Consider the following 27,095-nt stretch of genomic DNA (forward strand, 5'->3'; position numbering starts at 1 on the left):
CTCATCCAAGTGCATCGATCGTTTTGTTTTTGTCGTTGGAAAAGTTGTTTTAACTTGAAATTGGACCAGTCTCGGTTTGTGTTCAAGTTTGTGTACCTAGTATCGCGTGTTGGTTCCGCTGTTTATGTCGCCTAGCTTACTTGGTTAATTAGCACTTAATAGATTTAGACCAAGTCTCTATCAATATCAGTGAAAGTTATTTTTGCGAACTGTACTACTTCTCCTAAGATGCAGCCTAGCTGACTTGAGTACATCCTTGTCTCGCTTGGTTTGTTTCGGCGATGTGATGCAGGAGCACGTGATAATAACCAGGCCAAGGGGTTAGAATCGACCAAGGGTCTGTTTGAGCAACTGTGTGTTTACCCTTGTTGAGAAACTAAGACACTATCTAAGGGACATCAATAATAATGTCAGGGCCTGATCTCAGATCTTCCCAGTAACTTGATCTCCCTAGTGTAACTGACCATCAGTTGGTTACAGCAAACTGTAGTGTAGGTGGTCCCTTTCCCTTGGTCCCACTTGGCCAGGCATGAAAAATATTGACTGTACTAGTGAAGTGATTGACTGACTGTGTACTGCCACTCTTTTACTGTACCCTCTGTTCAGATGCTACACCGGGTTTGACATGAGTGGACTGCTTCAACTGAAATGATTAATTTGAACGTCGTTTCTACACCCATGTGGACCATGTGTAGTGTGTGTTTGTCTGATTTTTCAGTTTCCACTTTCCGTGTGCCCGCAGAAATGGAAGTAGCTAAACCACCTACCACCTAGCCCCCTTCCCCCTCCCTCAGCCCCCCCCCCCCCCCCCAGCCCCCCCTCCCCCACCTGACATCAACTCCCTGCATCCCAGACACGCCCCTCCCCAGTTGCCACAGAGACAACCGAATCATGGTGGACGTGACAAAATGGCCGATGTTCAGCCTAATGGCGTCGGAGGAGCTGTCGTCCATACGGAAGGCCTGTGTGTTCGGAACCTCCGCCAACGAAGTCATCTACATCACCCAAGACGACGAGGTAAACACTAGGTCGAATGAGGGGGGGGGGTTTGTCTTCTCATGTGAGGCCTGTAGACCAAGGGTCGTCCTGTCGTCACGCTGGGGGTCATGTTTTCTTTCTTCACCGTTAGGGCTGCTCTGTATTTTGTCTTGTTTATCAGTGGTGATTGCGTGTGTGTTTGTGTTGTACAGCCCTTGCTTGCTTGCATGCTGGTGTTTACTTAAAAGGTAGCTTTTTTTTGTTGCTTTGAATCTCGGTGACCCACATTACTCTCTCTATCTTTTTTCCCTAACTCCTCCTCTTTCTCTTCCACACACACACGCACACACAGGTGTATGTGTTTGGTCTGAACTGCAGTAACTGCCTGGGGACAGGAGATAGCCTTAGCAGCATCACACCCAAGAAGCTGGACTTCCTGAGCGGCAGGAAGGTGTTGTGTCTGGCCTATGGCAGCGGGCCTCACATCCTGCTTGCCACAGAAGGTGGGCCTCCCTCTCCCCCTCCTGCTCCCGCTCCCCCTCCTGCTCCCTATCCCTTTCCTGCTCCCTCTCCCTATCCCTCTCCTGCTCCCTCTCCTGCTCCCTCTCCTGCTCCATCTCCCTATTCCCCTCCCTATCCATCTCCCTCTTCCCCTCCCTCTTCATACCCCCTCCCCTGTCCTCTTCCCCTCTCCTGACTGTATGTGACCTTACATTTATGCATTTAGCAGACGCTTTTATTCAAAGCGACTTCCAAGAGAGAGCTTTACAAAAGTGCATAGGCCACTGATCATAACAACGAGATAGCCCCAAACATCCAAAACATGAAGCATACATTGTGAAAACCAAATAAGTCCCAAAGGGAAGAACCTTGCTGTGTGTGTGAGCCATGACATCCAGAGGCAGACAGCCACAGTGTTTTCCCCCCCCCCAGAGGGAGAGCTGTTTGCCTGGGGCCACAACGGCTACAGCCAGCTGGGGAACGGCACCACCAACCAGGGTGTCACTCCGGTCCTGGTCTCCGCCAACCTGCTCAACAAGAAGGTCACTGAGGTCGCCTGTGGCTCCCACCACTCCATGGCTCTCACGGACACAGGGGAGGTGAGACCGAAGGGAAGAGATAGTGTGTGTCTGTGGGGGGAAGGGGGGCTGAAGGGTAAGGATCTGAAGGGAGCGAGGCATGGGAAGTGAGGGAGTAAAGAGAAAGGAACTCAGCAATTTCCTAAAATGGGAAGACTTTTCTATCAGAATCATACATCTTCTTTTAATCTCCTACTCCCAACAGACCGCAAAGTCTTTCCCTTATCAGCTTGTTTAAAACCGTACAACGTACAACTCGACCATGTGAGAAAGCTTTGGCATTAGCTGTGTTATTTCCACCTCTATGTAGCAATGCCTGGTCGGTCCGCTAGCCACTTCAGAACAAAAGCACCCAAAGCCATTTACTGGAAACCTGGCTGGTTAAGCTGATGCATAAAGACCTCATTGTTGCACAACTGGCTGAGTCAGCTATTCCAGAGACACCATGGTAACACCTGACCATTTGCGTTAGCTTGACTGTTAACGTTGTTACATGTAATGCATGTATGCAGGTAATAGGTGGGATTCAAACCCGCAACCTTTTACGTGGAAACCCAAACATCTACCAATAAGACTTCAGCCTATTGTTAGAGATTGTCTGTGACAGTTAACTTTTTTTACCTCACAGACAAGACTTTAAGAGTCTAGTACTGTTGGTTTCCCCTGTAACCCTCTGGCTCCCCCTACAGGTGTATGCCTGGGGCTACAACAACTGTGGCCAGGTGGGCTCTGGCTCCACGGCCAACCAGCCCACCCCCAGGAGAGTGTCCAACTGCCTGCACAACAAGGTGGTGGTCGGCATCTCCTGTGGCCAGACCTCCTCGCTGGCGGTGGTGGACAATGGAGAGGTGAGGGAACAGGGGTCTGTCACAGGGCGGGCCAGCTCTGGCAGCAGGGTGGAGCCAGTCTCATCCAGGGAGAGACTGGCTGTTGAGAGTAGAGAGAGACTGTGGATGCAGAGAGAGAGAGAGAGAGGAACTGTAGAGAGAGAGAAAGACTGAAGAGAGACTGAAGAGAGACTGGCTGCTGAGAGTAGAGAGAGACTGTGGAGAGAGAGAGAGAGAGGGGGAGGGAGGGAGGGGGGGAGGGAGGGAGGGAGGGGGACTGTAGAGAGAGAGACTGCCTGTAGTGTTAACTTGAAAATCAGGTTGTTAGAAAAATGCATTTACGTTGAGACACTATGACTGGTGTAAATGATGTTGCATGACTGCATGTCATGCTCTCTTTTTCCATTCCTTTGCGTGTTTCTTCTTTCCTTTCCTCTTTAATCCCTCCTGTCCTCCCTCTCTCGCCCAGGTGTATGGGTGGGGCTATAACGGGAACGGCCAGCTGGGATTGGGCAATAACGGAAACCAGCTGACTCCCTGTCGCCTCTCATCACTTCAGGGTTCATGTGTGCAACAGGTGACATCTAACACACACACACACACAGACTTATAAAACGGACCCAATTGCTTTAGTGTTCATGATTGTTTGGTAGTCAGTTTGGTCAGTCAATATAAAGGTTTGTTTGTTTCATCTCTCCTCTCATCCCTGTTCCCCTCCAGATAGCCTCTGGCTATGCCCACTCGTTGGCCCTCACAGACGAGGGGCTGCTGTACACCTGGGGGGCCAACACGTACGGCCAGCTGGGCACAGGCAACAAGAGCAACCAGCTCAGCCCTGTACAGATCTTCACTGAGAAGGGGAGGTGAGAGAAGCAGTCACACATACACACAGCCACAAATATATATAAATGTGTAAATACACACACGTATGTACACACAATTACACAGATATGTACACACATATACGATATATGTACTATGTACACACACACACAAGTACAGTATACACACACATACATGTACGGACACACACACGCGGATAACCATAGTCAAGCCCAGTTCACATACCCCCCCTCTCCCCCCACCCCCCCCCCACCCCCAGCAGGATCATAGAGATCGCGGCGTGCCACTCCACGCACACGTCGGCGGCTAAGACCCAGAGCGGCCAGGTGTTCATGTGGGGCCAGTGCCGGGGCCAGGCCGTGGTCCTGCCCCACCTCACACACTTCAGCTGCACGGACGACGTGTTCGCCTGCTTCTCCACCCCCTCCGTCATGTGGCGGCTGCTCTCCATGGGTAAGGACGCCTCCGCCGTCTCCACGGGAGGTTCGCACCAAAGACGGTACTTACCTGGAGGTGGGCAGGTCGATTTCTTTGACAGCAGTCAAACGGCGTGCGTGTGTTCTCTCCAGAGCACGACGACTTCTTGACTGTGGCAGAGTCTCTGAAGAAGGAGTTTGACAGCCCGGAGACCGCTGACCTGAAGTTCAGTGTGGAAGGCAAATACATCCACGTCCACAAGGCTGTGCTCAAGATCAGGTGAGGCTCCATCTCATGCGACACCTTTATGCAGCTCCTTCCCTTTATACAGCTCCTTCCCTTTATACAGCGGAGTTCATACAGACCCATTCACTGATGAATACCTCCCTCTCTGTCTCTCTGTCTCTGTCTCCCTCCCTCTCTCTCTGTCTCTCTCCCTCCCTCTCCCCCAGATGTGAACACTTCCGCTCCATGTTCCAGTCCCACTGGAACGAGGACATGAAGGAGGTGATAGAGATCGAGCAGTTTTCCTTCCCCGTGTACCGCGCCTTCCTGGAGTTCCTCTACACCGACACCGTGGACCTGCCCCCGGAGGACGCCATTGGTCCGTCCCACACAGCCACACCCATGCCGCACTTTTAAACGCTGCTGATTGGATTATAATATGTTTGGCAGAGGCCCTTGATCGTGTGTCTGTGTGTGTTGTCTTAGGTCTGCTGGACTTGGCCACATCCTACTGTGAGAACCGTCTGAAGCACCTGTGTCAGAACCTCATCAAGCGAGGCATCACCGTGGACAACGCCTTCTCCCTGCTCGCCGCTGCCGTCCGCTACGACGCAGAGGTCAGGACAGGCCTGGACTGGTAATCTGGCATACCGGGAAAATGCCCGGTGGGCCCACGCACTTGGGGTCGATATATAATATTTTATATAGATCTTTATATATTATTATGGTTTATTTGTATTTTTATAAAATTAAAATTGGCCAACAACCAGCCCATAAAGCAGGGGCCCATTGGTTCATTTTCCAGACTGACACTGGGCTGGCCCAATCACATCTCTTAACTATTTTGGTGTACTGGTGGGCGGTGTCCGACCGTTTGTGGTGGGCCAGTCTGAGCAAAAATGCCAGGCCCATTTTGTTGTCCCAGTCCGGCCCTGGCTATCTGACGCACACGTTCAACCCCCACCACACACACCCACTATATAGAGGAAATTAAGAATCAAGCTGGTCAAACTGCTGGTTATCCTGGGCTGCCATGCTTTTTGGCCTTGTGCCCCTTTTATGGATGTGTGTATATTTTTGAATGGATATTATTTTAATGCGACTGTTGCAGCACACATCACCTGCTGTTTCTATCAAGCACGGAGTTAGATTCCCCTTACTAATTAACTATTATGGAGTGGAGATATGATGGGGTCTAATCATCCAAGAAACCTCCCCATTACTCATGTCTACATCCTGTTTTTCCACTGGTGGAGTTTAGGACCTGGAGGAGTTCTGCTTCAAGTTCTGTGTGAACCATCTGACGAAGGTGACCCAGACCACGGCCTTCTGGCAGCTGGATGGCAACATGCTGAAGGAGTTCATCTGTCGAGCCAGCCGCCACGGAGCCTTCAAGAACTGACCTGAGGTCGGCCCTGAGACTGGGGAGTCTGGGGCTCTGGGGGGGCCTGGAGGGGCTGGGCAGGATGGGGGGTCTGGGGGGCCGGGGCAGACAGTCAGTCACAGGACATCTGTTGTCTGTTCCGGGAACTGGTGTTGTGTGATGGGCTCCTTCTGCTTTGCCACATGTAGAGCAGGCAGGACTGGAAGTCTGCATTCCACTGCTTCACTGGACTGGACGTCTGCATACCACTGCTTCACTGGACTCTCTTGATCTGTGGGGTTGTGACGTTCACCTGTAGTTCATGGGACTCACAGTCTCCCCCTGCTGGTGAACAGTTTTAGACAACGCAAGAGTTTTTCCTGGGGAAAACCCAAATCTTAATATTCAGATGTTATCATCTAATGTTTCACATCATTCTACAACACAACCAGCGTTTTCTATCACATAGGGGACTAGAATAGCAAATCACATAAAACAGCTTGGCCAGTATTTTGCTTCTTCTTTCAGGCCTCATGGAGTGCGACTGCTTCATATTTTTGCGCTTTCGCTTGGTAATTCGGCAGGAGTGGGGGAAAGATCGATTCACATATGAATCGCGATTCAGTCTTCTAGCGATTCACAAATTTCAAAATTCCATTTTCTATTTTTTTAATAATTTTTTTATGAAAGCATTGATTGAAATGAAATTTGATAAAAAATTGTGACCCCAAAAATCGATTCGAATCGAATCGTGATGTACCAAAAGATTCCCACCCCTAATAGACGGTAAGCTGTACATTTCTGTTTAATATTTAATCGTGTTGCTGAAATAAAAGTATTAATGAAAAGTCAACTTATTGTCACTGTATTTTGTGAACGGGTTCTTAAGAAATCCTTCAGCAAATTTTCACTTATTTTGTAAGTATGATTAGAAGGCAGAGTATTCTGTTTTATAACTTGGCATTAGCAGAAACAAAACATCCTTTGTCCTTTAGGATTTAGTAGTGTCATAAGGGCAATTAGCCCAACTTGTTGAAATTAACTTTGCAAGAACCCCTTTGTGGCTCTGTGGCTAAGTGTTCCATCGAGTCTATTGCCAAACACGGTACCCCTGGTTCAAATCTCCCTCAAACCAATTGACAATTAATTTAACTAATAATTAATTTAACTGATATCAGTTAAGTAATATATATGTCATTTCCAAATATAGAAGGGGGGTGTAGTGGGTCCAAAACCAGCACAGAGTGTAGGGCCAAACATCCGTGGGTCCAGATCCCTGTAACCACAGCACACTCACAGACTGTCCAGATCTCTTCTGCCAACTGTCTTTCCAGGTACCCAATTGTCCCACCAGGAAAGGCTCAACCAAGTCTAACACAAATTGTTCTCGAATTTATTTATAAGTCGACTTTTATTTATAAATTGAAGAGCGAAAAGCTGTGCAGTATTGCAACAGCCTAGGTTCAAATCCAGCCTTCACCCTTTTCTGTATGTCTTCCTACCTCTCCATTCTTTTCCTGTCACACTTCAATTAACTGTCCAATACAGCATGTCAAACACAGATGAACATCCTGCTGTGTTCTGAGGCCAGACTATCGGGAGGGGAGAGGTGCATCAGCCATCCCTGGCACCTGTATCTGGATGGATGACTGACCGGCTGGCTGACCGCCTGCTTAGACACACAGACTTTGGCACACTAGGAGTCACACAAATCAGGCTAATTATCTTTAAACATGCAGCATTGGGACAGCCCTTACTCTTACGTGAACACGCAAAACTAAGGGGTAGAGGTAACAAACTTCAAATTGAGATTCGGTCTAATGCCTTTGGTCATTTAATCCAAAACACACAAACCCCTTTGGTCATTTAATCCAAAACACACATGCTAACCCCTTTGGTCATTTTATCCAAAACACACATGCTAATCCCTTTGGTCATTTACCCCAAAACACACATGCTAATAATTAAAGAATGTATAATACATTACAGTCCAATTCTTGTACATTGTCATCACCAGCTGCATCACAGGCACGGCACTATCTATTATTCCAGTTATTAATAGCCTATTTGTGGCACCTTAATCACCAAATGCATCGCGGGCACTATGCACTAGTAAATATAGCAACAGAAACAATGTTTGTACGACTTTATAAAGTTATTTTATGGCAACGACGGTACGAGCGTTCTGATTGCCCTCCTCGCCCGTCAATACGGATCGGTATGCCCTCTGACGTCAGCTTCAAAATGAGCGATATCGACGAGTCAGCTGCTGAGTTTTACTATCCAGATGATGCTGAAAAGATTTGTCATCGAAAGTGAGGATGAAGACTAAACTCTTTGAATCATTTGTGTCGTTATTTTGTGTTGAAATTAAAGCCATTTTAGCAGAACCATGTTGTCCAATTTCTATCAAAAGTAATGAGTTGCTAGGCAACACATGAAACACAGCGTGAGAAGATTTGAGAGCTAGCAACTATTAGCACTAGCCTAGAGGTACCATTTATTTTCGTGTACAAAATGAAAAGAAGCCTCGGCTTTGCCATATCAACCTCGCTATCGCTCGGTCGATACGTTCCAGCCTCAGTTTGATATTTCCCGGCATGAGCCCACTCTCGGTTAGTAAGTAGTTAGTATTGTGCACAGTGTGTCTCACACAGGGTGTGGGAAGCAGGCTGTACTTTGTATCTCTCCATTTCAGAAGCAACCTTGAAACCGGGCTGAGACGGCACCCAAGCAGGTGGGATGCGTCGGCAAGAACAACTCCCTGATACACGAGAGAACAAGCTCAACCATTTTTTTAGCTTTCTGTTTTAATTGCACTGTATAATATATGCTGGGGCAGGGACAGATAGCCAGTTGGACTTCGTGAACCAGCCCAGTAACTGTTGCGGGTAGGGAAGCGTAGACAGCCCCAGAGCTCTGTACTTGTTGATTTCCAACTGCTGCATTAAAGCTGATATTATCGGACCTCTGCGACTCCAGACCACTCTTTGTAGAACACAGACTTGTGTCATTGAATACCATCATTACATATTGGAATAGACACAACACATTTCAGTCCTTCAATAACCCCTTTGGTCATTTACCCCAAAACACACATGCTAACCCCTTTGGCCATTTACCCCAAAACACACATGCTAACCCCTTTGGTCATTTACCCCAAAACACACATGCTAACCCCTTTGGTCATTTACCCCAAAACACACATGCTAACCCCTTTGGCCATTTACCCCAAAACACACATGCTAACCCCTTTGGTCATTTACCCCAAAACACACATGCTAACCCCTTTGGTCATTTACCCCAAAACACACATGCTAACCCCTTTGGTCATTTACCCCAAACACACATGCTAACCCCTTTAGTCATTTGCTTATCTGTACTTCTACTTGAGTGAAGGGTGTGTACTTCGCCATCTCTGTGTGACTGTTTTGGAAGAGTTTCTGAACTGTCAGTTTGTTTTATACGAACACCAATCAGGAGGACGTATGTCTGCCAGATGTTAAAGTGCAAAGTTACATTTTGCTTGAATTGCTTTACCAATAAAGTACACTGACCATTGCCCTCTGTATTTGTCCACTTTATGTATAAAACATAAAAAGTACAAATTAAATTAAAACACTAGATAGTAGGGCACTGTAACAATCATAGTGAGTAAAAGGCACATAGTAGAATCTGAAGCATGATAACAATACACTGAGACCAAACAGTAGAAATGGGCTACAATGAACTTTACATCCTAACTGCATTCTGGGAGTTGTAGTTTGCATCTATCTCTTCAGGACGGAGGAGGCAGTCTTCAAGGCGGCTAAGGACCTCTCCAGCTCCTTGCGTTTCCTCTCCAGTGCTGAGGATTCACAGTGATAGGATGAGATCTTTCCGTCAGAACGCAGGACGACAGAGTTGCACGACACTGAAGAGTGATGACTTAGTTTATTAGGCAAGCTGGGATCATGTGACTTCCCCACGACAGAGTGGTCAACATGTGTCACAGGCGTCCTGTATATAATGGCTGGGACAGCACAAATATAGTGACCACAAAACATGCCCTTAAACAGCACAAACTTCACTAATGATGCACATTGGAAATGGCCCACAGGTGATAGCGTTGTAACTCATTGTTTGTACTATTCTCGTTATCTTGCTCTTTCCAGAGGTTGAACAGAGCTCATTCCCATATCTCTATATGTATTGTCAGAGACCCGCTGCGTGACCGCTTGACCACTGCGAGGGACAATCCTCACATGCAGAAACTCTACATATCAGACAGCTAATGGTAAATATAATAAGTGCCGGTAATAGTAAGGAGTAAGGAGCAGGGTGGCTGAGCGGTTAAGGAATCGGGCTAGTAATCAGAAGGTCGCCGGATCGATTCCCAGCCGTGCCAAATGACGTTGTGGCCTTGGGCAAGGCACTTCACCCTACTTGCCTTGGGGGGAATGTCCCTGTACTTACTGTAAGTCGCTCTGGATAACAGCATCTGCTAAATGACTGTATGTAAATGTAAGAATATTATGCAATATTAAGCATGTAATAAAATATGAACATTTTATGCAATTAACACATCTGAAGACACATATTTCTAATCTAGTCATAATGGCTCAGTTTCTCTGACATGGATTAAGCCTAGACTACAATTTCTTTCCAATGGAGATCTTTGTTTACACACCGAATGCATGCATGGCATGTTCATGTACTTGTTCATGCCCTGTGTGTCCCTAGGTGGTCAGCTGGGCTCAGGCCCACTCCAGAGTAACAGTTGCTCTCACCTTTGCAATGCTCCGTCACCAAGAAGTTCAGCTTCCCGGAAGCCTCCAGCACCCTCAGGGACAAGTCGTAGTCTGGAAGAGACACACAGTCAACTAGAGAGCCAGTGTGATAGGAGATGTATGATGTCCCAAATATGCAGTCTTTGACACAACAATATGCATATGCCTACCTAAGAATGAATTAGGCTAGAACCTTGCCCCCTCCATCTCACCCTCCTCCTCCCTCTCCCCCTGTTTCTCCTCTGTCCCTCTCACTTTCCCTCTCCCCTTCCCTCTCGCCCTCCCTCTTCTCCCCCCCACTCTCCCTCCCCCTCCCTCTCACCCTCCCTTCTCTCCCCCTCCCTCTCCCCTTCCCTCTACCCCTCCCCCTCTCCTTCCCTCACCCTCCCTCCCCCTCCCTCTCATCCTCCCTATCACCCTCCCTCCCCCTCCCTCTCATCCTCCCTATCACCCTTCCTCCCTCTCCCCTTCCCTCTCCCCCTCACCCTCCCTCTCCCATTCCCTCTCCCCCTCCCCCTCCCTCCCCCTCTCAGTCAGTCACGGTCGTTCTCACCCTCCTGGCTGGCCTGATCAGTCAGGATCCTGTTGGATATGTCCCTCATGTCTGAGATGAAGGTGTTAAAGATGTCCGCCGTGCAGCCTGCCTGGTTGCAGTTCCTCCAGAACAGCGTGGAGCTGGGAGACGTGGGGACGTGGCAGCCCTCGGGGGAGGAGGGGGATTCCACGGTGTGGGTACTGGGGAAGCCCTGGGGGTCGCTGGGCAGGGTGGGCCCGCTGGGCAGGGTCGGAGGGGAGGCAGGGATGGACGCGGGACTGGGTCCAGCACCAGTTGCTGGGAAGGACAGGGCAGCTGCTGGTTACATCACCTTCACTGTCAACTACGTGTGTTATGTTGCTTGTATAATGATAAACTGTCATTATGCTGTTTGTTAAAGCTTCCTCATGTCTGGTTAGGTATTTTGTAAGATGTGACTAGGAAATGCCTGTGACACTAGACTGTAGTGTTCTTCAGGGGTGCCGGGGGAGTCAAATGTTGGAGGTGATGTGTAGGTACCTGTAAACTGAGATAAGGGCAGGACGGTCACAGACAGGAGTAAGCTCTTTGACTCGTTATCCTGGGAGAACAGGAAGACAGTACTAGGCTTTACAATGTGTACCAGTCTCAGTGTGTACCAGTGGATTACAGTGTGTGGGGGGCTTCAGTGTAAACTCACAGAGTCAATGGAAGTATCTCCATCTCTCTTCTGAGGAAGGGTGTGTCCTGAAGATGAATGAGCAAGTGTGTTATCGATCGTGGGTATGTGTGTGCGTGTGCTTTGGTTGTGTGTGTGTGTTTTAGGGGAAGGTATGTGTGTGTTGTTAAGGGAGTGCAGGCATGTCGTGTGATCTGGACCTGAGGTAGAAGCTGCAGCGGAGTCTGCATGGTGACTATGAGGAGCTTGAGGCGGCATGGCCACCTATGAGAGAGGCAGACAGATAAGAGAGAGGGAGGGAGAACTATCAGTTATCACAGGCAAGGTGTGTGCAGGGAAGTGGTATGCCGCTCTGTGTAGCCGTGTAGCGAGAGGTTGGGGTTTGGAGGTGGTGGTGCTCACCGTGGCGTCTTGCCACAGTCCACTGTTCTCTAAGTCAGACTCCAGCGGGGCACACTCCATGTCCACCGTGCCGTCATCCTCACCTGCAGTCAGACCAGCACAGACACAGAACCACAGTCACAATCCCTCCACATGGACCAGTCCCTGCACACAGGCCCCTCTGGAGCTAGCAGGACCACAGCATGGGGATCGGGGCGTCACCGAGAAGCGTGACAAACCTGAAGCTGAATCTTCAATGACCAGCCTTCTCTTCCTCTTGAAGTGCAAGGGCGAGTGTTCTCGAGGCGCCCCATCTTCCTGCCTGTGACAGGAAATAGACAACAGACTGTACTGAGTCACTGTAACAGGCAGTACTGAGTCACTGTAACAGGCAGTACTGAGTCACTGTAACAGACTGTACTGAGTCACTGTAACAGGCAGTACTGAGTCACTGTAACAGACTGTACTGAGTCACTGTAACAGACTGTACTGAGTCACTGTAACAGGCAGTACTGAGTCACTGTAACAGACTGTACTGAGTCACTGTAACAGGCAGTACTAAGTCACTGTAACAGACTGTACTGAGTCACTGTAACAGACTGTACTGAGTTACTGTAACAGGCAGTACTGAGTCACTGTAACAGACTGTACTGAGTCACTGTAACAGGCAGTACTGAGTCACTGCAACAGACTGTACTGAGTCACTGTAACAGGCAGTACTGAGTCACTGTAACAGACTGTACTGAGTCACTGTAACAGGCAGTACTGAGTCACTGTAACAGACTGTACTGAGTCACTGTAACAGACAGTACTGAGTCCATTTCATTTAAGGCCCTATGTTTTTAATGATCTAAAAGGTTACTGTGTTAGCAGATTGAGTTTATGAATTGTTGTACTTCTTGGTTTGAGTTGCTTAACATTACCAACTCTAAAAACACCCCAGTGAAAGAAAAGCATGCAAGCATTCAGAAGCAAATCCATCTCCACAGCACTTACTTTAAACTGCTGGGTCTCTGTCAAAAAGGTAAAAGTTACAATGAGTTTGTTTCACGTGAAAAACGCACTTTCATACAGAACACATCTTTGCGTGCTGCTTGGATATTTGTTGTTGTTGTCGTCAGGTGGAGGTTAGTGGCACACCTTGGGAGACGTGCACTTGTGGTTTCTCGACGGGTCAGAATCACATCTACGAGAAGGTCCTGCCTCAGCATAATCATAGCCTAACAACAGCCACATGACAACCCAGTCAGTCACTGTACAAGAAAAAGGCTATACATGATTGATATGCAGATTTTGTGTTAACAGAGGCTTCTCTACTTCTAGGGTCATAGGTCAGGTGGTATACTTTACACAAGGTCTATATATGACTTAAGGCCTCCCTTGCGAAAAATGTACTGAAGCTTACATCTACATATTTAGCAGACGCTCTTATCCATAGCGACTTACAGTAAGTATAGGGACATTCCCCCGAGTCAAGTAGGGTGAAGTGCCTTGCCCAAGGACACAACGTAATTTGACACAGTAGGGAATTGATCCCGCAACCTTCTGATGACTAGCCCGATTCCCTAACCGCTCAGCCACCTGACCCCCAGCTTCTAGAAAGTTTCTGAAAGAAACACAGCGGCACAACTTCAGACTCACCATTAAAAGACAAAGCTCGGCAAAAAGGCAGCTTTTCTCTGTTTGAAACTTCTGTTGAAACTTCTGCATCAAAACACAACACAATATTATGAAAAGCAGAAATGGATTAACCGGATTCTGACATAGGGTGTATTTGAATGGTGGGAGAAGCATAAATATGATCAAAACCAAAAGCCCGACACTCACTCTTAGTTGATCCATGCTTATTACAGTAGACCCTACAACACAGAAACACTCAGATGGATCACAGCCTTGCTGTGATACTTGCACATTTTCAATAAGGCTAAATAACATACCACATGGTTGAACAAAAAAAGAAAAAAAAAAGATTCAAATATTAAATTTGACTAACTTGTAGGTTCCGTTGACGCGATCCTCGATGATGTCTGCTCCATCTTTTTTGGCACAGGGGTAGTGGTAGGTCCTTTTGCATCTCTTCACCTCACAGCCCACTGTGGCTCCTTTCACATTGCACTTGTGGCATGACTGGGGATGGGGCACAGTGACATTACATTTACATTTAGTCATTTAGCAGACGTTCTTATCCAGAGCGACTTAAGACATAAGTACAGGGACATTCTCCCCGAGGCAAGCAGTGTGAAGTGCCTTGCCCAAGGACACAACGTAATTTGCACGGTCGGGAATCAAACCAACAACCTTCTGATTAATGTCTGCCCTTGTGTAGCTCAGGCATGCCGCTGTAAAGCCCCTTTCCGTCTACTACTCACGTCTATATCAATGCAACAGAGCCTACAGAAGATATTGATCTTTGCTGCTCTTAAAGGTGGTGTTCTTAACTCCACGTAGGTTTGAAGGAGGTCTTTCTTTTGGGCATTTGAAAGCCTACGCGAGTGGTAAATGGCGACGGTGGGCAAGAAGGGTCAAAAAGGGGACAAAAGGGCGAAAAGGAGGACATGTAACAGCGGTCCGGACAAGGGCTGGACAAATGGACAGTCCGGACGAAATCCGGACTTCTGGTCACCTTACCTAGGGCCCATGTCATTAACAAATAATTTATCTTTATAAATATTTTTGGCATAGAGAAAGCAGTGACCACAGGTCAGTTTATTTGGCAACTGGCCACCTTACCAGTCTGTTGCCGCGCCGTATCTCTTTCTCAACATCGTCCACAGAAAACCCACACAAACTGTCATCCACCGGCGAGTTCTGGCAGTAAAGACCCGATGAATACAGCTGAAATCATCAAGAGAAAGCAATCAGGCCTAATGTAACCGTCACATGGCTCCGTTTCTATTTTACTCTATTACTATGGTTGAAGAAAATTGCACTACTATCTGGGCGATAACTTGTCAACCAGCTGCCAAATACAGAACTGTCCAACACATATTTTGTGACTTAGCGAGCAAGTTCATGTTATTCTTACCAGACAATTCTCGTGAGCAGTCACTGAGTTCTTACTTGATAGTGGTCCAGTTCCCCGGTTCTCCCCTGCACACTGACAAAGTGCACATATCCCTTTCTGATTCATTATGCAAAAGGTTTTCTAGCTACTACAAAATGTGAGTGAACATGGCTGCATAACTGGCTACCTCCACTTGAATTTAAGTTTCGTTTCTGTAATAGACCCGACATTGGTGTCTATCTTTGATATTCGGGTTTTTCCATTCGGGTTGCCAGGTCTGCCTTCATCCCTCTTATGCCTACATGCTAATTGTAAGGTAAGTAATATTTGAAATATTACTGTACATACATTCAGTTCAAAATCATATATCGTCATTTAGGACATAACTGGTGTTTCCGGAGTTGTTTATTCTTGAAAACCTGTTAGACATATTGACATATTTTTGGGAAGGTTAATCACATTGAACAGGCTATATCAAGGCAGTCTAGCTATAATTTAAACTCCGACCAAGTCGCAAATGCGTCTGGAGCCTCTGTTCATTTTCGATTTCCATGGTGCGTTGTCACAGGCGCAGACCACATGGATAAATAGTGGATGTGGAGTTTCGTTGGCTCATGTGTTTTTCACGTTTTGGATGTGCAGTTCCTTCGACACGTCTCGGCCACCGTATTTGACTCATTGTAAAGTTTCGATTAAACATAACCCGGGAAAATAATGTTTATTACTACAAGTCCTTTATAAAAAAAACAACAACTGACTAACCAATACATTCACAACTGTTGTGAATCTTAATATACAGTAGAACATCTCCAATTTCATAAACATCTGGTGATGATAATGAACATTATCTACAATACATACATAACATGGCCTTTGTAATAAGTTAAACCTACACTGTTTTCTGAGTTGTTCACAATATAGATTTTCTTGTTGTTTTCTTACACAAACACAATGGCTAAACTGTTTCAATGTAATAGTCGTATCACATAACTTTTAATGTCAGTTTAATTTGTGATGGACACATCACAGATGTAAAACGACAGTTTGGGAAGAAAAATGAAGAAAAATCAGTTGCCAGCCAATATATCAATGCAAATTGCTTTTTAAAACAAAAGTGAAATGTTTTGAACAAGAAAAAGACAAATGACAAGAGACGTGAGAAAGATAAGCGGATGTCAACTGAGACAGACGACAGCGACAACGTCGCTATTCCCCTTCCTCTCATTCATTCAAATATACACAAATGTTGCACAAGGGGGAAAATACGGTTGATTACCGCAGCGACTGACACTCTTAGAGCAACAATCTGAAATCTTAAACCATGTCTATTTTTCACGTCATTCAAAGTTACAATTTTATTTACAACTACATTTTAAATGCAGTATTTCGCGTGTGCAGACAGGAATACGTCACAGACCAAAACTGAGCTGTAGTCGCCATTGAGATGCTAAAACTATGGCCTAACTCAAAGATCTACTACAATCAATTTGCTCACCGTCCCGCTCCAAGCAGATAGAGTAGCGGAGGGATATCTGCTAATCTACAACTCCATCCAGCGACACTGTGATTACCATTTAACCACAGGGGCGCCAAGGTTCACTCTGTAGAAAGTGCAACGTGTTCCAGCCTGCATTACGGTATTTGAGTGGCTACTCTTTTATAGGGGACATCACAGCATGGTTTTGGATCACGTCAGAACAGGTAATTTCTATGATATACATCCATGGATGGGAGGTTGTCATCAGTTCTTTGATAAACACAATTGTAGCAGCTGACCAGCATTCTGCTAATCTGATTGGCTTTGAGGGAGTAGTGTGTGTGTGTGTGTGGGGGTGGGGGGTGGGGGGGGGGTTCTGCAGTTAAAGAGAAAGTGCTATCACAGTACATCTGGCTGAGGGAGCCAAGGAGCCATGCTTCAGGGCTGGGCTCCAAGGCTCAGGGTGGAGGCGGGAGGTGCAGAGCCTGGGTCCTGGGTCAGGTGGAGGAGTCAGGGCTTGATGTCAGAGTAGCTGGTATAGGTTTCACTACAGCTGGAGGACCCACTGAGGTTCCCTGAACCACTGCCCTCTGGAACACACACACACAGTTTTGAGGGTTAGCTACCACAAGATAAGACACATGAGCACATATAGGTTGACATACTTTATGTAAATTCTAATATGTGTGGTTGGGTCTCTCTCTCTCTCACACACACACACACACACACACACACACACACACACACACACACACACACACACACACACACACACACACACACACACACACACACACACACACACACACACACACACACACACACACACTGTCTGAGTCTGAGTGTGTCTGTGTCCCACCTGAGCTGAGGGACTGGCAGGACTTGGACTCTTCTATGACCGTGAGAAGGTTGGCAGCAGGCAGCCAGCCTTCCTTACTGGTCTTCAGGTTACGCACAAACCTACAGGCACAACAGCATAAACATACGAGATACATCGGCTCAGCTGATACCTTAAAATACCGTAAATCATAAATACATCATCCATCATTCATCCTCAGAACCACAACCAGGAAGGGGAATCATTCAAGGCCAATCACAATACAGGAAACGGAATTCTTACCACTGTCCCTCTTCCCCTTCCTTGACCAGCTGCACCAGGTCTCCACTCTTGACTGACAGCTCCTGGGACCCCGCCCTCTCGTAGTCAGACACCACCGTGTATTTCCCAGCGGTCTGGTGGCGGGAGAGAGGAGAGCACTGGTGAGCTGTTGTACGATCGCGTTGACAGAAATATTCCTTGAAACAACCTCGTTGTTTAAACTGATCTCTTCAGGAACATACATTTCTGTTTTCAGATGTGGTTGGGACAGCATTTTTTTTGTATAAATGAGGACCTGGCCTTGGAATAAAATATAAATGTTCTTAAATGAAAAGTAGGAGAGGTACAAATGAGCCGTTTCCAAACAGTGGGTGAATGTCCCACCCATGTATAATGAAACCTCTCTTTAATTTGCTTTGTCTTTCACTCTCTCCCTGACACACACATTAACACACACTGACGCACCAGCAGGCATGCTGGGTAACTGACCGCTTTCTTTCTGCTCTCATCCTCAGGGTCGGAGTTCATTGGATCCTCAGCGCTGGAATAACCGTCATTCTCCTCCGAAGCGTCCAATGAGAGTGAAGCCTTTGTCCAGCCTGAAACAGCAACAGCAGGACAATAGTGTTAGGATGAGATTTTCAATTATCCTACTACACACACACCCACACAGGAGATCACCAGGGAGACCAGTCAGGTTCACAGCCCTCCTAGCTACTCTAGGGACCCAGGAACACATGCACACCACGACTGTGGTTTTATTTCCTTTTGGAAAGGGTTTGGCATTGGCATATCTCAATCTACTTTCTAAGTTGTTATCGAGATGTGGTCATGCATGGAATGTGTGTGTGTGTGTGTGAGGAGTGGGGGTTGGTTCAGCGAAGACGTGAAGGAGGGTGACGGTGTTAGGGATCCACGGTAACAGCCCCATAGTGCCACACGGGTGAAGCCTCACACCAACAATATCAGTGCAGTGCCCAAACACCTCGCGTCCGGCGTGCACACTGTACCTTTCCTCCGGACCTGTAAGAGACTAGAGGTGCTGAACCACCTAACTCTGCCCAGGAGGAGGCGAGATTCTGGGGCAGCGTCTGAGGAAACACAGCCAGTCACTCTCTGGAGCACACCTCCGTACATCTATCACCACTGTCACTCGCCTACCCAGGATACGCATCGCCTGTGTACTGTTCTGCCTGTCAACTATGTGACAGGGAGGACTCTCTCGGGGTGACCCAGAAGAGTTTCGGTTGTACACACTATCAGCTTGTAGCCAACAGAGGCTAGAAGTCATAAACTGCTGGGGCTAAAGCCATAACATGTAGATGTACGACCACATACGATCCAGGGTATACAGGAAGTTTTGTCAGTGAGAGGAGTTTAAGACACTCCGTAGGGCCTTCCAGGTTCTGCCCTCCCCTGAAGCTCCACAGGTTGTGTCAGACTACCTTTGAAGCCGAACGGCGTGGGGTCGCTCTTTATCTCATGCCGTTTGGTCTTGTGGTCGGGGCTGGAGAGAGAGCCTGCCAGAGGGGGGAACCAGGGGGAAAGAGGGAGGAGAGAGATCAGACCAGGAACCAGGGGGAAAAAGGGGGGAGAGAGATCAGAACAGGAACAGCAGGACAGGGTAGAGACAGATGAATAGGGGAAAAAAGAATGAGCAGAAAAAACATTTGACTTTGTGGAATTGAGAGATGGAAAGTTCCTACAAATGTAGAGCTACTGTACATGGATTTCTGAACATGGCATACAAACAGACACCGACTGTAAATTAGAGGACCACATACTGATAATGACCATCTCTAACACAGGCTGTTTCTACAATGAAGTCTTGTCTACATCCTGTAGTCCTAGTTCTGTGTTCTACGGATCATTCTATACTAGACCCCCTCTGATATTTTGTCTAAGATTGTCTGGGGTACCTGGTGGAGAGTAGGGCATCATGGGTAAAGTTAAGCTTTTGTCGTCAGATGGGAAGGGCTCTGTAGGAGGAAGGAAGCATGCACATGTGACCTCTGATCTGATGACCTCACAAAGCCAATCCCACTGACTGATCTGGGAACTGGACCTCATATGACAGTTTATGTATCCTGTCTCCCACACACTATCTCACAATCACATCAACTAATCACATACAAATGACTTTTCCCTCTCTCTGAACTATGACTCTGGTCCATCTCGCATTCCACAAACAATGACAGTTAGTCACAGTTAGTTGGTTCAAATGACATGATGAATAATGCGGGTATATTATGTACTAGTTGCTAATAGGGTTTTGATGCCCCCTAGTGGGTTGGTTGGGATATTACCTCTCTGCCCCTTGAGATTGCTGAAGCCCTGCAAGGTAAAACGCTTTTTAACCGAGGCGGCCCTGTCATATGTTGGGCTGGTCACTGCCTCATCTGGCGCAGGAGAGAGGGAAGAAAAAAAAAGAGGCAGGGGAGGAGGTGAGAGAGGAGGAGATGGGAGTGTGGGAGAATAGAGAGAAACAGAGAGATGTAGAAGGAGGTACAGAGGGGGAAAGGAGAGGAGAGGTGACAGGATGATGAGAGAAGAGTAAAAAAAAAAGAAGGGAAGAAAAGAGAAGGGAATGGTGTGAATTTTATAAAGGAGAAGAATGCAAATGAAGAATTGAACAGTGAGCGACGATGCAGGCAAGGGGGAGGGTGGGAGAGGAAAAAATACAGATTAGTCATACTATCAGAAAGAATGAAAAACAAGTATTTGTTGGAACAGAAGAAACAAAGGTGAGACTAGGGGTTGGGATCTGCTGGCAGGTGAAAGGGGGAAGGTATCAGGAAGTAGTGCCCTCTAGGTCAGTCCTCTTTCTCTCCTCACCTTTTCCTTTCTCCAAAGACTTCGGGGAGCAGGAGGAGGAGTTGGCATCAGGGCTGCTTGGCTCTCCCTTCCTCTCGTCTCCCTTCTTGAAGCTTCTCTGGCCCGTCTTGAAAGGACTGGAAGAGACAGGAGAGTCCGTCAGGTCAACACAGACTGCAGGAGCAGACGACTCACAGCTCACGCCATGACAGAGCTGAACCCCTGTTCCTCCTCTACAGAAATGCAGAGGAGCCAGGACAGGGGAGTCGTGTGATTGGCCATTTTGGAGACAGATGATAGCACAGGTGTCAACCCTGACTTGCAGTTCGGACCTGAGGGGTGACTCACCTGAGGCTGACGGGGGGGAACTGGAACACCTGGTCTGCCGCCCTCTGTTGGCTGGCTTCTGAAACACACGGATGGGGAGGAGCCACATCCGGGCAGCCGTGAGAATAGGGAACTACAGAGAACCACAGAGAAGTACAGAGAACCACAGGGAACCACAGAGAACTACAGAGAACTACAGGGAACCACAGAGAACCACAGAGAAGTATAGGGAACCACAGAGAACTACAGAGAACCACAGAGAAGTACAGAGAACCACAGAGAAGTACAGAGAACCACAGAGAACTACAGAGAACCACAGAGAAGTACAGAGAAGTATAGGGAACCACAGAGAAGTACAGAGAACCACAGAGAAGTACAGAGAAGTATAGGGAACCACAGAGAACCACAGAGAAGTACAGAGAACCACAGAGAAGTACAGAGAACCACAGAGAAGTACAGAGAAGTATAGGGAACTAAAGAGACACTGCACTATGTAGGAAGGAGGTACATGTATATACTGTCTCTAGGGTGTGTGTACCAGTGGTCGTACCTCTGTAGGCCTCCAGCTGTGTGGTCAGAACCTTCCGGATCTCGTTCACCCATGTGGTCTTCACCTCCGCCGTGGGAGCCTGCAACACAAGGTTCAGTATTCTCATCTCACATACATCACGTGTGTGTGTTGTGTGTGTGTATGTGTGTGTGTGTGTGTGTGTACCTGTACGATGTAGACCTCCTCTCTGGAGTTGCACCAGATCTCAAACTTCTTGTTGTCTCCCTTGGCGTTCTCAGTGATGCCTACAGCACTCATCTGGAGAACACACACACACAGACAAACACACACACAGACAAACACACACACAAATATATTAAAACATTTACCTCCTGACTTTAAAAAACATAAAATCACAACAAATGTTTATGTCCACAAAGGTATGATGATATTGTTCTGTGCTTAAAGAGCGAGGCGTCTCTCAGTGTCTCAGTGTCTCACGTTGAGGCTCTGCTTGAAGCTGTAGGAGGGAGCCTTCTCGTAGCCCTCTCCGTTCTCCTCTCTCCTCTTGCAGAACAGCAGGGCCTTCTCGTGCAGGAACAGATGCCTCTGCATGGGCTTGAAGCGCGCCAGGTCCTTGACCTTGGCGTGGCCCTTCTTGTGCTCCGTCCACACGCTGAAGGAGCCCTGCATCAGGAGACGGCCCAGGTCCGACAGGTTGGCCTATCAGAGAGAGACGGGGTCAGAGGTCATGGTGACGTTGTCTCATGTATGTGTCTGAATGAGCACACTATTATTTTCTGTGCAGTGTCAATGTTCCGTGTGCTATGTCACTGTTCCGTGTGCCGTGTCACTGTTCCGTGTGCTATGTCACTGTTCCGTGTGCTATGTCACTGTTCCATGTGCCGTGTCACTGTTCCGTGTGCTATGTCACTGTTCCGTGTGCTATGTCACTGTTCCGTGTGCTATGTCACTGTTCCGTGTGCTATGTTAGGGCTCCTGACCTCATATCCAGTGATGGCGATGAGGTGCATGGAGTCGTTGACGGCCTTCAGGATGCCCAGGATGGAGCCCAGTGCCTCCTGCAGGTCCTCAGTGCCTTCACAGCCCTTACTGTACTTCAGCATCTCCTGGAGCACACACACACACACACAGACACACACACACACCATGATGAGTGTGTGGGTCAGCAGGCAGCCGGAGGGCAGCGTGGAGGGCCTGGTGTCTGGTACCTTGAGCAGCAGCTGGTACTTGGTGATCCTCTGGACAGGCTTCAGCAGGTAGGAGTCCAGCCCCAGCTTGTGTTCCAGCTTCTTCTGACACTCCTGGTGACACATCACACTGTCAGGGCGGCTTCACATGGGACCGCGACAGCTGTTTGGTTTATAACTGAGGATTTGGCCGTTAAACATGATTTTCTCAATCTTAAAGAAAAGTGTGTTGGGAGGGTTTTTTGTGTGTGAGTGTGGTTGGGTGTGCGTGTGTGTTTGTGTCGTGTGTGGTGTGTGTCGGGCTCGTCTACCTGGAAGAAAGCGCAGTCAGAGCAGCTTCTCCACAGGCTCTCTGAGCGAGGCTTGTTCTGGCAGTACTGCTCATAGATCTGCAGGTCTGTCATCTGACACAGCAGCAACACAGGGAGTCACAACACAGCACCACTCAGATCTCCCCACTGAAGCCACTGCACAGCAGCAACACAGGGAGTCACAACACAGCACCACTCAGATCTCCCCACTGAAGCCACTGCACAGCAGCAACACAGGGAGTCACAACACAGCACCACTCAGATCTCCCCACTGAAGCCACTGCACAGGAGCCCACTGGCTTGTTTCATTCTTTGTACGCACACATATCCATCCATCTCTATCCATCCATCTCTATCCATCCATCCATCCATCGTCCTCACCCTCTCCAGGAAACAGCGCCCCACCAACTCAGGACAGTCTGTGTATTGCTCCAACTCTGTTAGGAACGTCCTAAAGGGACAGACAGAGTATAGAAGAAGGACAAAAAGGAAGGAAGAGAGATGGAATAATGTGAATAGTTGAAATGGGGTATGGTGCAGCAGGACGACACATCAATCCCAGTGTGATGTCTGGCCACCAGGGGGAGCTGTGTCACCTCTTGTGGAAGAGGTAGATCTCAGACATGTTGCCAAACAGCACGTCCTTCTTGTTCTGCAGCGGGCCTGGGATGAGGTGTGCCATGGAGGGGTTGTCCATCTCAGAGGCATAGCCCTGGAACACACACTCAGTCAGTCAGTCAGTCAGTCGAGGCTGTGAAAAATACCATATTCATATGGCAATGGAACCATTGTGTTTGTATTCTTTCAGCTGTTACTCCATGGAGACAGGCCCAGTGATGCATGTGTGTGTGTGTGTATCCTACCTGCAGCACATGTGTGTGTGTGTGTACCTGCAGCACGTGTGTGTGTGTGTCCCCTACCTGCAGCACACACAGGAGCTCCTCTGCGTAGGCTCTCTCTGTCTCCAGCAGCTCGTTCATCACATGTCTGCAGAACAACAGCCAGCATGTGAGTGAGGTGAGCAACACGACCTCCAGGAGTCGCACTGTATCCACACATGTACAGTCAATAATGAACCTATAGTATCTCTATGCTGTAAGGGAGGCTTTATGGTGTTTATGATGATTTACATTTGAGCCCTGATTTTGCAGTGTGATTGGCCCAGCCCAGGCCCTACCAGCGGGCCACTCACCTCCTGAGAACAGCCAGGTTCTCCTCCTCCTCTGACAGGGAGGCGTGTCTGCTGGTGCTGTCACTCAGCTGTAGCCCCTCCCCCTGAGGACACACACACACACACACACTGGCATGAAGAACTACAGGAGCTGGTACACCTGCACTGGCAGCTGCACTTGCACACACACACACACACACACACCATACACAGAGCAGAAACCTTCATAGATAAATGTAGCGCAAGAAGCTCTAGAACAAAGTATGACTGCTTACTGTTTTACAGCCGACTGCATTGTCTGATTCATCTATGCTGTTCTTCTCCGGCTGGACTCTGTGTGCTGGGGGAGAGGGGGGGAGAGGAGGGGAGAGTCGGAGAGAGGGGAGAGGAGAGAGGAGGAGACGGGAGAGGAGGAGAGAGGGGAGAGGAGGAGAGGGGAGAGGAGGAGAGGGGGGAGAGGAGGAGAGGAGGAGAGAGGAGGAGAGGGGAGAGGAGGAGAGAGGAGGAGAGGATGGGAGAGGGGAGAGGAGGAGAGAGGGGAGAGGGGAGAGGAGGAGAGAGGGGAGAGGGGAGAGGGGAGAGGACAAGAGAGGAGGAGAGGAGGGGAGAGTGGAGAGGAGGAGAGAGGCATAAGGGCTGGCCAGGTGTGTGTGTGCGAAATATGAGAAAGTTCTCATATAACACTCAATGATCAGTGTGTGTGTGTGTGTGTGTGTTATAAGGAGTATCAGGTGTGACTGTTACATAACGACTATCAGGTGTGTGTGTAATAAGGACTATCAGGTTTGTGTTATGAAAGGGGTATCAGGTGTGTGTGTGTGTGTGTGTGTGAGAGAGAGGGCCAGCTCACCTGGTGATGTGAGAGGAGACTTGATGAAGGCCTCAGGTCTGGGGGCCACAGGCTGCACCGGTCTGGTCTGCTTGGCAGCCAGCTTCTTCAGACTCACCCTCCTCTTGTCAAACATCTCCTGCATGGACGCTTGCTTCAGCAGAAGCTTCTCCACCTGGTCCTGAGGTGAGAGGAGGTGAGAGGAGGTGAGAGGAGGTGAGAGGAGGTGAGAGGAGGTGAGAGGAGGGGGGCATCAGGGACACGCGCACCAGACGCCCCTCCTGACAGGTCCAGAACATGACTGATGGCATGAACCATGAACGCCACCTTATTTTCAGTGATCCTGGCCAGATAAATGCTTCACGTTTCACGTTAAGGATGCTGTATGTTATATTCAGGTTTATTTCAGAGTGAGAGAGAGAAAAAGCTGAAATACTGGCAGCTCAGATCAGGTTCATGTCCATCATCTTAGCGTATCTTAGCAAGTAGGAACTAAATCGTAGTAGTAACTCAAATATATTAGCAACTGTAGGGTAACAGTAATGATAGGGTGGCAGTAACTAACAGTAGGGACGAGCACAGTGCTTGTGACAGTGTTTCAGGTTGAGAGGGTCGTGGCAGGCTAGGCGTCCTCACCCTGAACTCCTGGCTGAAGATGCTCTGGTAGTCCCTGGCAACGGAGTCCTGGTCCGCCAGCGTGTTCTGCTCCGCCGTATCCAGGTAACGCTCCAGCTCGCGCAGGGCTGACTCCGCCCCCTCGTGGGACTGACACTTGTCCACTGGCTGGGAGGCCAGCAGGTAGATGCCTTCATCACACCACTTAGCTGCCTGGAGAGAGAGAGAGAGAGAGAGAGAGAGAGAGAGAGACGGATGGGGGAAGGAGGGAGGGAAGGATGGGGGAGAGGGAAGGAGAGAGGGATGGGGAGAGAGAGGGAGAGAGGGATGGGGGAGGGAGGGATGGGGGGAGAGAGGGAGACGGTGAGAGACTGTCACTATTGTGTGTGTATTCATGTCCATGTATAGTGTGTGTGTTAGTGTGTTTTCCCCTCACCCTCTCCAGGTTCTGGTGCAGCTCGATGGCCTTGAGTAGGTGCTCCTTCTTGGCCTTCACACGGCCGCTAAAATCCTCGCTGACGGCTCGGAGCTCGCTGCATTTGGGCTGGATGGAATCCTCGGCGTAGTGGGACTTCTGGATCAACTCGTCACCCTGGCGGGCCAGAGCCAGGGCCTGGTCCAGAACCTCCTGCAGAGGGAAGGAGAGGGAGAGGGAGAGAAAGAAGGAGAGGGAGAGGGAGTGAGGGACGGGAGACACAGACAGGGAGAGATAGTGATGACGATGATTAAGGGCTGATCATATACCAACATCAAGACCAAGTGCGCTTGGAAACATCATTTGCGTGTGTGTGTGTAGGTCAGTGTTCTTACACAAGCTTTCTCCTCGTGGTTGATCAGCTCTCTGAATATGTGGTCGGCGTGGGCGGGGCTTATCCCCACCTCGGAGAACGCCATCAGCTTCTCAGAAACCTGCTCCAACAGCGCCCGCACCTGCAACATCACCATGGCAACAGCCGTTGGGAACGTGGCCACCAAGACTAGATCCTACGCTGGTATGATCTCTCTTTCTCTTACAAAAGCAGGATTACATGGGGTACGCTTGATTCGACTGATCAAAAGCAGAGAAAATCAACAGAGCTGCCACCAAAACAGAGACTGTGACGTAAATCAAGCTCACCTCGTAGACTTTCATGTACGGTATTGATGTGTGAGAGGCAGGTGTGTACCTCTCGGTAGCTGTGTTCAAAGTGGCGCAGCTGCAAACACTGCTCCAGCTTGGTCTGGTGTCGAGCCCAGAACTCATCAAACGCTCGCTCTGTCTCATCTAGCTGAGACAGCAGTCTGATGGAGAGGTGGAGGGGAAGAGGGAGGGAGGGAGGGAGAACAAAAATGTTTTTGGCTCTAACTAAGCGGTAAATTGATTACTGCCAAAGTGATAACTTTCTGATAACAGCAACTTCAGAGTTCAACAGCGACGGTCTAGTCTGTGCAGCGTTCCTAGGTTCTAAGTGCTGGGTTCTGACCTCTGCACGGTGGCCAGGTTCTCCAGCTCGTCCTGGTTCATGTTGTGGTCCCGGTCTCTGACCACAGGCTCATTGATGCTCTCCAGCAACATGCTGCCCTGGCCCAGAGCTACCAGCATGTCATCCTGACACACACACACACACAGACACACAGACACACAATTAGCAATACATCTACGATGACTGAGTCAGGGGTCAGTGCGTGTGTG

The 27,095-nt window shown here is 48.5% G+C and overlaps 3 protein-coding genes and 1 long non-coding RNA gene across 9 annotated transcripts in view; 2 read left to right on the forward strand and 2 right to left on the reverse strand.

The window, feature by feature from the left end:
• Positions 1-834: 834 nt before the first annotated feature.
• LOC146233666 (RCC1 and BTB domain-containing protein 1-like) lies at positions 835-6,585 on the forward strand. 3 transcript variants are annotated; one of them, XM_084689930.1, is made up of 11 exons: positions 835-1,017; positions 1,331-1,481; positions 1,912-2,078; positions 2,747-2,905; positions 3,354-3,461; positions 3,605-3,747; positions 3,987-4,180; positions 4,297-4,423; positions 4,597-4,748; positions 4,856-4,986; positions 5,631-6,585. In XM_084689930.1, exons 1-11 carry the CDS (start codon positions 892-894, stop codon positions 5,769-5,771), a joined length of 1,599 nt encoding a protein of 532 aa, XP_084546056.1. In that variant the 5' UTR covers positions 835-891; the 3' UTR covers positions 5,772-6,585. The 3 variants fall into 3 exon arrangements, with proteins under 3 accessions (XP_084546056.1, XP_084546057.1, XP_084546058.1); XM_084689931.1 differs by having other exon boundaries at positions 3,990-4,180; XM_084689932.1 differs by having other exon boundaries at positions 4,856-5,006; positions 5,631-5,804.
• Positions 6,586-8,175: 1,590 nt separating this feature from the next.
• On the forward strand, positions 8,176-8,699 carry LOC146233667 (uncharacterized). Its single transcript, XR_014741646.1, has 2 exons — positions 8,176-8,347; positions 8,431-8,699. It is a non-coding gene; the product is annotated as an uncharacterized LOC146233667 (long non-coding RNA).
• Positions 8,700-9,296: 597 nt separating this feature from the next.
• On the reverse strand, positions 9,297-15,424 carry phf11 (PHD finger protein 11). Of its 4 annotated transcripts, XM_084689086.1 has the most exons (16): positions 15,101-15,424; positions 14,806-14,910; positions 14,069-14,202; positions 13,903-13,934; positions 13,717-13,779; positions 13,216-13,295; positions 13,072-13,088; positions 12,315-12,397; positions 12,097-12,179; positions 11,895-11,958; positions 11,716-11,762; positions 11,556-11,616; positions 11,055-11,333; positions 10,502-10,573; positions 10,188-10,223; positions 9,517-9,579 (listed from the first exon to the last, which is right to left on the reverse strand). In XM_084689086.1, the coding sequence occupies exons 1-15, from the start codon at positions 15,203-15,205 to the stop codon at positions 10,216-10,218; spliced, it is 1,233 nt and encodes a 410-aa protein (XP_084545212.1). In that variant the 5' UTR covers positions 15,206-15,424; the 3' UTR covers positions 9,517-9,579; positions 10,188-10,215. The 4 variants fall into 4 exon arrangements, 3 of the variants coding, with proteins under 3 accessions (XP_084545211.1, XP_084545213.1, XP_084545212.1); XM_084689085.1 differs by lacking the exon at positions 10,188-10,223 and having other exon boundaries at positions 9,297-9,579; positions 15,101-15,420; XR_014741645.1 differs by lacking the exons at positions 10,188-10,223; positions 11,556-11,616 and having other exon boundaries at positions 9,513-9,579.
• A 618-nt stretch (positions 15,425-16,042) lies between these two features.
• mcf2lb (mcf.2 cell line derived transforming sequence-like b) overlaps positions 16,043-27,095 on the reverse strand; it is a 24,784-nt gene continuing 13,731 nt past the window's right edge. The window contains exons 9-35 of the mRNA XM_084688455.1: positions 26,887-27,011; positions 26,590-26,704; positions 26,234-26,353; positions 25,860-26,051; positions 25,445-25,636; positions 24,830-24,989; positions 24,255-24,319; positions 24,001-24,083; positions 23,729-23,795; positions 23,405-23,520; positions 23,190-23,259; positions 22,809-22,901; positions 22,519-22,611; positions 22,291-22,416; positions 21,788-22,009; positions 21,512-21,604; positions 21,347-21,425; positions 20,818-20,872; positions 20,491-20,606; positions 19,962-20,054; positions 19,575-19,634; positions 19,101-19,175; positions 18,666-18,746; positions 18,145-18,254; positions 17,677-17,789; positions 17,416-17,516; positions 16,043-17,146 (exon numbers count right to left, since the gene is read on the reverse strand). Coding sequence (XP_084544581.1) covers positions 17,067-17,146; positions 17,416-17,516; positions 17,677-17,789; positions 18,145-18,254; positions 18,666-18,746; positions 19,101-19,175; positions 19,575-19,634; positions 19,962-20,054; positions 20,491-20,606; positions 20,818-20,872; positions 21,347-21,425; positions 21,512-21,604; positions 21,788-22,009; positions 22,291-22,416; positions 22,519-22,611; positions 22,809-22,901; positions 23,190-23,259; positions 23,405-23,520; positions 23,729-23,795; positions 24,001-24,083; positions 24,255-24,319; positions 24,830-24,989; positions 25,445-25,636; positions 25,860-26,051; positions 26,234-26,353; positions 26,590-26,704; positions 26,887-27,011 — 2,895 coding nt within the window. The 3' untranslated portion in view covers positions 16,043-17,066. The remainder of the gene's footprint in view (positions 17,147-17,415; positions 17,517-17,676; positions 17,790-18,144; positions 18,255-18,665; positions 18,747-19,100; positions 19,176-19,574; positions 19,635-19,961; positions 20,055-20,490; positions 20,607-20,817; positions 20,873-21,346; positions 21,426-21,511; positions 21,605-21,787; positions 22,010-22,290; positions 22,417-22,518; positions 22,612-22,808; positions 22,902-23,189; positions 23,260-23,404; positions 23,521-23,728; positions 23,796-24,000; positions 24,084-24,254; positions 24,320-24,829; positions 24,990-25,444; positions 25,637-25,859; positions 26,052-26,233; positions 26,354-26,589; positions 26,705-26,886; positions 27,012-27,095) is intronic.

Source organism: Hypomesus nipponensis, chromosome 23 (genome assembly GCF_054491055.1).
Source record: "Hypomesus nipponensis isolate SF chromosome 23, ASM5449105v1, whole genome shotgun sequence".
In the NCBI taxonomy this organism is placed as follows: domain Eukaryota; kingdom Metazoa; phylum Chordata; class Actinopteri; order Osmeriformes; family Osmeridae; genus Hypomesus; species Hypomesus nipponensis.

Bases quoted from the DNA above. Each gene is read 5' to 3' on its own strand.
- LOC146233666 (XM_084689930.1), top strand. From the start codon at position 892: ATGGTGGACGTGACAAAATGGCCGATGTTCAGCCTAATGGCGTCGGAG. The intron at 2,079-2,746 runs GTGAGACCGAAG...CTCCCCCTACAG, and splicing joins CTCTCACGGACACAGGGGAG to GTGTATGCCTGGGGCTACAA. The intron at 4,749-4,855 runs GTCCGTCCCACA...GTGTTGTCTTAG, and splicing joins GCCCCCGGAGGACGCCATTG to GTCTGCTGGACTTGGCCACA.
- phf11 (XM_084689085.1), bottom strand. From the start codon at position 15,205: ATGAATCAGAAAGGGATATGTGCACTTTGTCAGTGTGCAGGGGAGAAC. The intron at 11,959-12,096 runs GTGAGCACCACC...CCTCTCTCATAG, and splicing joins GACTGTGGCAAGACGCCACG to GTGGCCATGCCGCCTCAAGC. The intron at 11,334-11,555 runs GTACCTACACAT...TGTCCTTCCCAG, and splicing joins GCCCTTATCTCAGTTTACAG to CAACTGGTGCTGGACCCAGT.